At 37.8% G+C, this 11,708-nt stretch overlaps 1 protein-coding gene across 8 annotated transcripts; it reads right to left on the bottom strand.

The window, feature by feature from the left end:
* Positions 1 to 1,823: 1,823 nt before the first annotated feature.
* LOC103704549 (transcription initiation factor TFIID subunit 11) lies at positions 1,824 to 11,153 on the bottom strand. 8 transcript variants are annotated; one of them, XR_005506912.1, is made up of 14 exons: positions 10,261 to 11,153; positions 10,110 to 10,164; positions 9,830 to 9,929; positions 9,600 to 9,723; positions 9,375 to 9,458; positions 7,256 to 7,309; positions 7,033 to 7,160; positions 4,730 to 5,300; positions 3,751 to 3,865; positions 3,591 to 3,640; positions 2,969 to 3,112; positions 2,362 to 2,658; positions 2,181 to 2,267; positions 1,824 to 2,108 (listed from the first exon to the last, which is right to left on the bottom strand). XR_005506912.1 is itself a non-coding variant. In XM_039115807.1 (13 exons), the coding sequence occupies exons 1-12, from the start codon at positions 10,846 to 10,848 to the stop codon at positions 2,386 to 2,388; spliced, it is 2,286 nt and encodes a 761-aa protein (XP_038971735.1). In that variant the 5' UTR covers positions 10,849 to 11,153; the 3' UTR covers positions 1,824 to 2,267; positions 2,362 to 2,385. The 8 variants fall into 8 exon arrangements, 4 of the variants coding, with proteins under 4 accessions (XP_038971735.1, XP_038971736.1, XP_038971734.1 ...); XR_005506911.1 differs by having other exon boundaries at positions 1,824 to 2,105; XR_005506910.1 differs by having other exon boundaries at positions 2,181 to 2,658; positions 10,261 to 11,152.
* Between the last annotated feature and the right edge of the window lie 555 nt (positions 11,154 to 11,708).

Here is an 11,708-nt window from a genome sequence, read left to right as displayed (position 1 = left end):
ATATGTTACTTTTTCATGGTCAACCCAAAATAATTTTTCTAGGCATCATATTTTCAGGAATTATCTTTTCGAAAAAAATATTTCAGTAAAAAAAACTCTTTCGGTGCATCAGACGAGTCCTAAATAAAATCGGTCAAACTTGCCTCCTTTCTAATTTATTAAAAGAAGTGCACTTACCAAAAAAAGAATGCACCTTATCCACTAGTTATACTTATAATATAGTGAAGGTGCAAATACATATTTCTTCACTACAAGGTCTTAGGTATGTGATAAATGATGGATCAAAAAAACATACATTCATGTATAATATGTAATACACCTCGGATCTGTAGCATAGACTAAATGCACCTTAAAGTCATTTAAAGCTCCTCTATTGGGCAACAGTTATAGCTCAGCCCACGAACGCACGTCCCATGCACATCCACCCTTTCCAATAATGTGCATAATGTGTAGATAGTTATTGCTCGCTGAGTAATTAAGACACACATCCATCTTTTGCAGTAACTAGTACCAATCATCACTCTATATAAACCAAACCAAGAGGACCTTCAAGTGCGCTAATGCCTCCAAGTTTCATTGTTAGGATCTCCACTGTTCTCCAAACCTAATCTAACTTAGGCATCAGAGAATTTCCCATCGGATAAAACCTAGCAACCCTTGTTACTTTTCCTTTTCTTTTCTTTGCAGGTCCTGCCTATTTGCTCTGATCTCTAACCAAGCCAATCAAGCACCAATCTCAAAAGCACATCTAAGTTGGGTCAGATTTTGGCAGAAACAATATGCTTTCCTGATATTCCATTTGTTTTACATGTTGCATTTCCAATCTAGATAGGCTTAAGCTTCACCATATCCAACGATTCATTATAAAATTGGATTTTGAAAGATGTGACTCTGGTATAAAGTCATAGAAATCTTAATTGAAGGAGAAGTTTAGCATGGTTTAAACATCTAATAAGGTAGAAATCTGGAGTTATTATTGGAAGTGAAAATAAAAAAAGCTTCATGAACTAATTGTGGCAGCAGGGTTTTTTCTTAATAAGACCTAAGTCCACTTCCATGACAAGCGAACAGCCAAACACAAGGTTTATTCCATCGCTGTTGTGGCGCAACCAAATTAGCGGCCGCGTCAATAAATATGGCTATGATTAAACCAATCAAAGAAAAGCATGCAACAAAACCATATGAAGCATGTCTTATTTAGTCCTGCTAAATAGATTGTTGCAGTGGTGTGGGGGGTGTGGATCTAAAATAAGTCAGATTATTAGTGTAACTCAGGAACATGACCACCACATGAGACCAAAACACTAAAACAATACCCATTTGAAAAGCTACTTATATTCATGAAACAATTAGATAATCAGTTTTGCAACTTTTCTTTGAGAAAATAACTTGCAATAAATTGACATATGCAATGTGCCGATTTAAATGAAAATCTTAAGGGAACAAGATGTAAACCAAGATTCAAAGAGAGTATTCATAGAGGCAGCAGCAGTAGAAAGGGCTACAGGCACACTGGAATGGATGAAGGCAAAGTCATGCCATGGGAGTTTGCATTATAAGATACATAGAGACAAAATCAGAGATTTATTACTCGGGTGATCTCCACCAGATTAAGCTAGTCTACTTAGTGCTCTTGATCTGGTTCCGCGATATGCAAACTAACTTTTTCAAACTTGTAGTACCATTAGAGAATGAATTATTTGCATGACTTACTTCTTTTGATGATTGCCACTGGTAGACCGCAATAGCAAACCCCTCTGTTGGAGGGGTATTCTGGAGTTGTATTTCCTATATTAACATCCTTAAATGAGGACACACAAAGCTCACTGCATGAATGTCATAATATCATTTCCCTTCAGTTGAAAGCAGTTTTTAGGAGTATTGGGCACAAGACACATTCTGTCGATTATCCTAAACAAAAATTGCTTCCAACTTTATTGATTACACTCGTCTTTTTTCTCCTGATATGACCACCTGTTTACACAGCCTTCGAATGGATACAGCCCATAGAATCAGCAAGCACAATATCCCAGAGTGGAGCAGAAATGAACTAAAATTCCAAGTCACCGAGCCAGCATGGTTTGCAACAAAAGATGCCACCAAGTCTGCTGCAACTTCAACTCAATATTAGTGGGAAAAAACATGTGCAATTTTCTTTAAGGAAAGATCCTTGCAAGCACCTGTGATTTTTATGTAATTTGAACACCACTTTGCTTGGATTTCATTCTGTTCACTTCAGGGAAGATCCTTGATCAATATATAAACCTCTACACATAAAGATGGAAGAAAGCCAGCATATCAGTAACTTTATTCAGATGAAAGATGGAGACATTGAATATGGGAAATTAAACATATCCTTGCCGGGCTTTCTTCAATGCTCTGGCATTAATTCCTAGCCTCCACCTTTGGAAACCTCTTTCCCAACTTAAATGCAGAAAATTGGTAGGCAGCCTGTGTTTCTGTGATTACATGACTGCTGCTTCCCCTTTTATTCTCCAGTTGTTTATCGAAAATCGTAGATGACTGGCGCAGGATCTCAAAAAGTGAAGAACCTGAACTTCCATTGCCCTCAACTTTTGTTCTAGAAGAAGCTGGTTTCAACTGTGAGCCCCTGAACTTAGACGATGAAGTATGCTTAGGTTCGTTTTCTGCTTGGTCCTGCCCATCACAATCAATTTAAGTGGAACCATTGACCATAATTTCAGCTGAGAAAAGACAAAATTACAAAGATAGTGTTTGTGTGTGTGTGTGTGTATATGTATATGTATATGATTATATATATAGATTTCCTGAAACTAGTCATTCTGAGGGTAAGCTGAGGGCCTTTGAATTAATTTTCTGTTGTTTGCCTTCAAATTAAAATATAGAAAAAGAAATGTTCTTCCAAAAATGGCCAATTCTTTCCCCAGAAGTAAACGTGACCCCATCCAAAATCTGAAAGCATTGGAATCTTGAACAGGAACCTTACCATATCTGAGAGATTGTCAGTAGTTGAGATACCACTCCTACTATTGGTGTCATCCCGACTAAAAATGAATGTCCGCACAGTTGTTGATCCTTGCTTGTGGGAAGATGGTAATGAACTACTTGTTGCTCGACCCAGAAAAGATGACTACAACACAGGCCATCAATAATTCATATGATATGACAAACAATATTGAATGTAAAGCTGTCAAAGCAACTATATCTCTTGATACGAGTGAAGTATCACTCAATCTGTTTCCATAGATCATATTTAATATGTAAAATGACAAGCTACAGCCACTGAAGCTAACAAAAAACTTTCATAGATTCAAATTTATTGAAGAAACAAGCGATCCTCTAACTGTTAATCTATAATCTCATAAATGTCTTCATATATATCAAACATATGCTGCACATTTTTGAATTTTAAGAGAGTGGTATGGCCATCTTTGGTAATTTAGAACTTTAAATAAAATCCAATGTTGACATTATTCAAATAGTACGAGCAGCTACCTGTTTTGGTACTAACATGTGCATTTCCAATGAAACCAATAACTAGCTGTCAATAGACATCATATTTCCTAAACAGGTACAGTCCATGACATGAAACTTTCAGGTAAGCTCACCTTTGAAGAGCTATTGCTGTTCCCTCCCATCATCAGCATGTTAAAGTTAGCTACAAGCATTTTAAAGGTGTAAAAGGTTAGAATAAGAATATAAAAATGCATTCCATAATGCAATTGCAAATGTAGAAGGAAGAAACTTGAGGAAGGGCATTGTTTATACATGTTGCTGTTTTTCCTCTCTTCTTGGAATCGGGAGCAATATTCAGCTTCTTTATAAGACCAAAGACTTCTCTGGAATGTTCATCCTCTACTGGAGACACAAATGAGGATTCCTCCTGGATACAAAATGAAGCTCGTTATAATCTTTGAATTATATTGCACAAGTATTAAGTATAGAGAAATAAGAAAGGAATTCTCCGGGTTTAGTGTCTCCAGATTCAGCTCCAACTCATTCTTAAACACACCAATAAGCCATTACAGCTAAATTACTGACAGATACAGCCAGGGATAATAGGATGACCAACTGTTTATCCATTTGTTAAGTCAGGAAAGAAATATATTCTTGGTGCCAATACAAGAGGAAAATTAGGTCAAAGTGAATCCTTTTCCACACAACCAAATGCATTTGTACTTTATAGTTACCACTCATTCACAGCCACCCATATCTATCTGTTGGCCTGTGAGCATAGAAACACCTAAACTGTCTTCTTTCGTTACTTTGGCTACTTGATCCACAACTGCACGATTGACGTCATAAGGTCCTGCTGCTTTGTCATCAAGCATCTCAAATTGGAAGATTAATCCTTGTGGCGATATAAGTTCAAAACTGAAGGTCATTATCCTATTGCTTTTCACGATTCTCCAATTATTTTGCAAAATAGGTTGCTAGTTTCCCTCTTAGTTTGACAGAGAAAATGATTAAAAAAACATGAGATGCCCAGACATTATTCTGAGCCACACAAGAGTCATAAAAGCTCAAAGAGAAAATGAGGTATGTTATAGAACAATTGAATAAGCCACAAAAATGACCCCAGAGAAAGGACAGGAAAACAACTATCTAACTGATTAGTTTAAGTTGTTCTTCCAATCATAGATCTTATAGCAAAGGATAAGAGACAGCATTGACATCGAGAAGGCCGAAAGGTTGCATTAGCCATTCATGCAAATAAAATGAATAAACCAAGGGAAAACCTACTTACCATCTGCTTTGATAGACATTGGCGAATTAGAGTCTGCTCTGTTTCCTCATCATCTGATGGAACATAAGCATCGTGATCATCAGTAAACATTTGTGCAATCATTTGTTTTGCCTTCTTCGAATTATTCCGGACGAAATTTGCTGGAGGCAGATCATATGATGCTTTATCTTCAGAATCTTCACCTAATTCTTCATCATCCTCCTCATCAAGTACTGTAGGTTCTTTCTGATATTTACCATATTTTAGTCTCTGCAAAACATTATCTGTTGCTGCTGCATCCTGTTGCTCAAGCCACTTCTGATGAAGCTGATTACGCTTTTCATGATCTATAGGTGCCTCCTCAAAACCACTGGCAATCAGATCATCAAACACTTCATTTTCATCACTTTCATCATCCTCTTCATCTTCAGGAAACCTTGTTAGATCATGGTCACTATCATCTTCTTCTTCAGCCTCATCATCTAGAAATGCTTTTGCTGGAACACCTTCTGGATATGAGTCCATGACAGCAGCCTTGTGAGGATGAGGATCAATGTTTTCCTTGTCATTGTCTTCTTCTGATGATGATGAACTGAGAAGAATATCACCAAGCAACAAGGTAAGTCATCAACAACATTGAATCTTAATATAGAAAATCCAAAATGGCAATATGGTATGAAAAAATTACTAGGACTTTCTAACAGTGAAATAGTGTGCCAGAGACATCAATTTACTCATCGACATAAAAAAAGGAAAAACAAGAGAGAGAAGGTCTGGATCATGGCACCCACCCACCCTCCCCCCCCCCCCAACAAAAAAAAAAAAAAAATCCGAAGGAAATAAATTGCTACATAATGTAAGGAAATACCAATGACGAGCATTTCAAGAATATGCAACCCAATTGTCTATCCAGAGAATATATAACATGCACACATTATGCGCATGCATGCTAATACATACATTTGATAGAACATATATTGCCAAGGACTAAATTGCAAGTTTATTACATACTCCATCTATGGCATGTATGGCACCGGTAGTTTGTAGAACATGAGCGTACATACCTGTCTAGTTTATACAATCTTTATCCACTGTATAGATGTGCATCAAGTGAATGCACTGAAAGCCAGTACATAGCAGAACGATTTGCACCCTTCTTTCTCATTTCTAACTGAAGCCTAATCATCCTAAATAACCTATTTCTTTTCTATTTAAGATGATCTAGAACTCGTTCCCACCAATTTTCCTTCACTTTCTTTTCTTTCACTTTTTGAGGTTTTGAAGATAATTTGTAGTATGTAAGCTTCCAGAATGCTTCTGATATATGATGAGGAATGACCACCTACCATCAACTTACAAGAGATATCCACATCACCTATTAAAATATGGATCCATCCTCATGAATAATGTACACTAGAATTTCATGGCCCATTTAGGCAGTCCATGAAAGTCGAATAGAAAAACACATTAAGCCCCTCAAACAAAATGGAAAAACAGGCCTTTAGGTGGTTCCTTTCAGTATCCGGATCCCAAGAAAGGCGCATAACAAGTGAGAGGATGCAAAATACACTTTTTAACAAAAAGGTAAGGCAAGGTCCAGTGGCATGCTCCATATCTTTCCCTGCCACCTTCCAGTGTGTGCTAAGCAATTGACATAGAATGACAAGGTGCACATAATGTGCCAGCCTTAAGCCAAGCATGATAACAATACAAGGTAATAATCAACATGACCTATCAAACACAACAGAAACACCACTTATATCAGATGCAGGTGACTATCACAATCTTCAGGTAGAAACAATTGGCGATGATGGTAACATGTGATCTTCAAGAATTAAGATGACATGACCTACAATGCAGAGCTCAATATTTGTGCTTTCAATCAGAAAGTCAAACAATGAAGTATGGAAGTCAAACCCAAACAGCAACTACTATACCTTCTTGTTCAACAGATCAAAGCAGGCATTTGATAGCAACTCTTGTTATTTTCTCCAATATATTTTGTTTCATTTTTTCCCATTACTAACAATTGTTGCCATGTAAAATGCAATTAATCAAAAGATAGCATGGGTGAATGTTTAGCCCCACAGCAACCCAACAATGAAAATCCAAATGAGCATACATGGATATTGTGCCACACCAAACAATGCATCCATATATGCTGAAGAGCTGAGAAGAATCGACATTAGGAGTTTGATGGTCAGGATGAGTGAAATCAGCGAGATATCAACAAAAGTAAATTTGCATTACCAATCCTAGCTTTAAACAAGATTTTTTATTATTATTTACTGAAAAAAGGGAATTAGAAAGTTCAAATTTCTTACACATCAGCAGGATCAGGTTTTGAGCTTGAAGCAGGCAAGGACGGACTAAGAACATCTATAGTATCATCAGCACCATCATCAAACTGGTTCTTCTCTCTGTTGCTTTGTTTGGAGTCTTTAGAAACATTCTGCAACAAAAATAGGCAAATAACCAACAGTTAAAGATGAAACCTTCTTAGAATAAGTAAACGAAACCTTTAAATACTAAACATGGAAAAGAGACCTGTGTGTCATTATTTGGAATCTGAAAGGAGTCCTCCAGGTGTGCATCAGAAGCCTGGATTTTCATTGAAAAAAAGGGGCATTCTTTACTTTCTTCCATAAGTAAATTGAATTGTCACCAAAAAAAATGATAGTCAAGGATGCTAGCCAATAGAGCCTACAACTAACTTGCATGCAAAATTCCTTAATTTTATCAAGCTACCAACAAAAGAAGCTTGTCATACACTTAAAATTTTAATAAGCAATGGTGTTGAAAGAATCAAATTCTTATGAATAAAATATGTTGGGGCAATGGCAGAAAGTGATAATCATAGTTTAGCAATAGAAAGGACTAGGTTTGAACAATAGCTATAACCATAATCACCAACACTTTTTTAATCCTTCATTGCCCTTTCTAAATAATTCATTGCTAAATCATATAAAAGCTTGAATATGCTCATAAACATATTATGACTGCTCATGTGCATGTGTTTGTTTTATATTAATATTGATTATGTTCATACCCATATTGCAAATAAAGACTATGAGGTTTGGAATGTAAGGTTGATCCAAAGTTTTTTACTCGTCATCCTAAAGGAGATGCGGGCATTATAGGGATTTGTAACCTCGATAAAACACTTCAGTCTAACATTTTACACAAGCCAATATTTCACCTATGAGGACCTGTGTAGGCATATGCTTTGTCCCACATTAGCTATGCGCTAGAAAGATCTTGGGCAAAGTTTGCCATACCATATCAGACCAGACGATACAAGGCGTACCGTACCATACCGATTTGGTACTGGTACATGATATGAAGGGCGTATCGATACTCGGTATGCAAACCAACCTTGCATCGTACCGACCAAGTGATAGTATGACGCTGGTACGGAGTCCAGTACCAAGACAACATACCTTGATCTTGGGTACTTATTGCAACATAGGCCTATTTAGGGTTGACCACATGCCAATCATGATGGTTTGTGATTGAATTTGAGTGAATTTAAACCCTTAGTCTAGCAAGGACATCAAAGATTAAATGGGTGGAGTATATAAGAATCGATGCAGGCATGTCTTTAGTCCTACATTGACTATGCGCTAAAAAGACTTTGGATACTTATACATGACTAACAAACCCAAATAATACGTTCCAGCTAACCTTTTTGGGTAAGGTCCTAGTTCGTTACACCACCACACTCAAAAAGTCTGTTAACCACATATTTACATTCAAAAAACATTTATATTTGTTCAAGATATTCCAACTTCTTCAAAAATTTCCACCTGTGTCACTATATTTTCATCTGATGTACAACACAAATTTGAACCTTCCACCATAGAAAGCCCCCTCAAACCTTTGTTGTGCACACCCATGATATATCTAATAGTTCTCCATCACTCTGCCCACAGTTTGCTTACTTTTCCCTCAGCTCAATAATCTCAGCTCAGACATGCTCACCTTACGTGCTTGGACTCTCTCTATTGCTCAACATTTTGAATCATACAACACGCATACCTTGTTGCCATCTTACATATTCCCCCAGGTCTTAAGGGAAGTTTACTTGACATGACATTTTAGAAGAGTCTCTATATTGCATATCTGATTATAACTCGTAAATATATCTTTAACCATCTCTCGATTATTCTGTATACCATGTCTCATGAAACTTCTTTATCATCAGTCTTTATTGCAGTCAATGATAATGTTACTTCACCGGCATTGCTGTACATACACTAGCTGGTTCTATTAAATTTTAGACCATTATATTAACTCATCCTACTGCATAACACTATTATCAGGAAATAATATAAACAATGGTACCTCCTGTTTAGTATGATAAATTCACCTATCACCTTCAAATAAAAGTGATGTTTAATGTTACAAAAGAGCAATAAATCTGAGGATGATGTGCACATTAAAATAAAGCTCAATAGCGTGAAGTAAAAATTTCTAACACGTATATGAAGTACAGCCATTTGATTTGAGCATGCCATTTAGTGTCTTCTAATAGGAAAACAAACTGACATAAGGCGGATAAATGGTTGGCAAATACTGAAGTCTAGTGTGAAGCCTCCTTTCTTTGTCCACATTATTTAAATAATTTTTTTTAAAAAAATAGAGATCCACCAACACAATTGATAACCTTGCTATAGGTAACATTCTCATGGCAGCTCAGAAAACTTGCACTGCTGTCACCATCCATAGCTTGGACAGCATCATCCTGCAACTGTACAACTACTTCTATGATATTGATAGTTCTTGGGAAAGTAGTTTACAAAAAACAACTTTTCATGCTTTCTCACACATAAAGAAATGTTTGAAAAAAACATACAGAGACATAGCATTTTTGGGGAGGAAGGAGACGTACCATTTTTGATGTCTCATTGTTTTCCTTCCCATTATTAGACCCAGATAGATCAGAGACGTGAGACATCTCAGCCGCAGAACAATCAGTATCAGCAATAGAATCAGAATGATAGAGAACGCTAGGTCTGCAATCAGTGGTAATTTCCAATAGTTTACTTTTTTCCAGCATTTGACATGAATATTGCAAAATTTGGTATTTACATAATAGCAAAAATGGATTTGATGACTCACTTTTTTGATACTTCCAACTTCCTTAGCCTGATCTTCTCCAAAACAGATGATATCGGCTTCTGAACAAGAGGCACAGGTTTAAATGAAGCATCTCTAGTTTCTGCCTCAAAATGAAATAGATAAAAAAAAATTATTAGCTTATCGTCTTCGTCTTACTGATTAAAAGGCACCAATATAGATATAATAATAAAAATATGACGTTTTAGGTCTCCTGGACTTTAGGGTGAAGATCGAACTGAACAAACTGGAAAAAGAAAAGGAGAAACAGGATTGCATATACCGCGCAACAGTCTCTGAGATTCAGCATGAATTTGCTCCAGATTAGCCATCCTCTCCTGTGGAACAAAATGGAAAAGTAGGTCAACAACAAATAAAACCCAGAAAATTTTTCCTACTGAAATAAAAAATACATATATCCAAAAAATCGCCACCTTCTCAAGTCTTCTCTTCTCTCGAATGGATTCTTCTGGTCTGCCTTCCTGGCCGGCCAACTCACCAGACTTCTTCTTCTTCTTCTTTTTCTTCTTCTCCGTGATATCTTCTTCCCCTTCCAAATTCAGCCGCTTCTTTGCCGATCTCTCCTTCCTCAGATCATCCATTATTCCCCCCATTCCAATTCTTCCACTCTCTCCTCCCCAAGAGGAACCCCCCCACCATTCTTCTGCTTCTTCTCCTTCTTCCATGTCCCGAGGCTGCCAGGATTTAGATGCATCCCTCGGGTCTGGAAACAAAGGATCGAGCTCGTCGTCAGAAGCCATTCCCTTGCCCAAATCCTCTGATGCAGGCGCCGGATCGACCGCATCCGCCGCGGATCCCTCCAAATCCGGCACCTCTCGCGCATCAGGGAGATCCTCGGAAGCGGAATGGTAAGAGGGATCGGGATCTAGGGTTGGAGCGATCGGCGGATCGGAAACCCTAGGTCCGGATGCCTTCCTCAGGCGTTTCAGCTTTCGCTGAGGGATGGGTGAGGAGGGTTCTTCGTAGAAAGGGAGGAGGGGGGCGTCCTCGAAGCTCTCCATTCCCCTTCGAGCTGTGGAAAGGAGACGATGTGGAGGTCGGATGCTCCCAAGCGCGGCGAAACAGGGAAGGAAGGGAAGATATACGAGAAAGAGGCGGGCAGATTAGAATTCTAAAAGCTTTGGCGCCAAAGCGGCGGGATGGCTTTGGCGAACACGAAGATCCCGGTGAGCTTACCGCCGTGGGATTGCTCGCCTGATTCATTTTTGTCCCGCGTTAGCATGTTGCGGAATGGTCATTGACCGTTGATCGACGGGATGGCTTTGGCGAACCCGAACATCCCGGTAAGCTTACCGCCGTGGGATTGCTCGCTTGATTCATTCAAGCCCCGTGTTAACATGTTGAGGAATGGTCGTTGATCGAAAAGGGATAAATGCAAGTCTTCACAAATTAAAAGCATTTGATCCATCACTGAAATTAGATCCATAATTGAAATCGGAATGGATTGAAATAGTACTTAAAAAGGTCAGATTTCCTAACGAGTTTGGTTTGTGCCTCAAATCAGAATTGTAATCGAAATAGGATTGAATATCAGGAAAGAATTGGAATTGAATTTTGAGAGGTTAAAGCATCCTTATTCCTTTCTCGAACCGGAATATTTCTCCAACCAAAAAACTAAAATAGAAATTATTCATTTTCGCACCTATTTCAAAGTCCAACTCCTTCCGATCAAACATTATCGTAAAATAATCTAGGCTCAAATTTCACCTCATTCCAATATGTCTATGTGCTAGAAATAATTAAATCTCATCCACCCTCTCCTCACCACCATTGAATTGTTGTTCATAAAGGTCCATAAGAGAACATCCCTACGAAAAATAAATGCTAGCTTTTTTGAATAAAGTCCTGAGTTGTTACAGTA

The sequence above is a fragment of the Phoenix dactylifera genome, unplaced genomic scaffold, assembly GCF_009389715.1.
Source record: "Phoenix dactylifera cultivar Barhee BC4 unplaced genomic scaffold, palm_55x_up_171113_PBpolish2nd_filt_p 000007F, whole genome shotgun sequence".
NCBI classification, from domain to species: domain Eukaryota; kingdom Viridiplantae; phylum Streptophyta; class Magnoliopsida; order Arecales; family Arecaceae; genus Phoenix; species Phoenix dactylifera.
The sequence above is the reverse complement of the archived record's forward strand: the minus strand, read 5'-3'. Positions and strand labels throughout refer to the sequence as shown.

Excerpts from the sequence above, each read along its gene's own strand:
- LOC103704549 (XM_039115807.1), bottom strand. The coding sequence starts at position 10,848 with ATGGAGAGCTTCGAGGACGCCCCCCTCCTCCCTTTCTACGAAGAACCC. Across the intron at positions 9,930-10,109 it reads ATCTCAGAGACTGTTGCGCG|AAACTAGAGATGCTTCATTT; the intron begins GTATATGCAATC and ends ATTTTGAGGCAG. Across the intron at positions 9,724-9,829 it reads AAGTTGGAAGTATCAAAAAA|ACCTAGCGTTCTCTATCATT; the intron begins GTGAGTCATCAA and ends CACTGATTGCAG.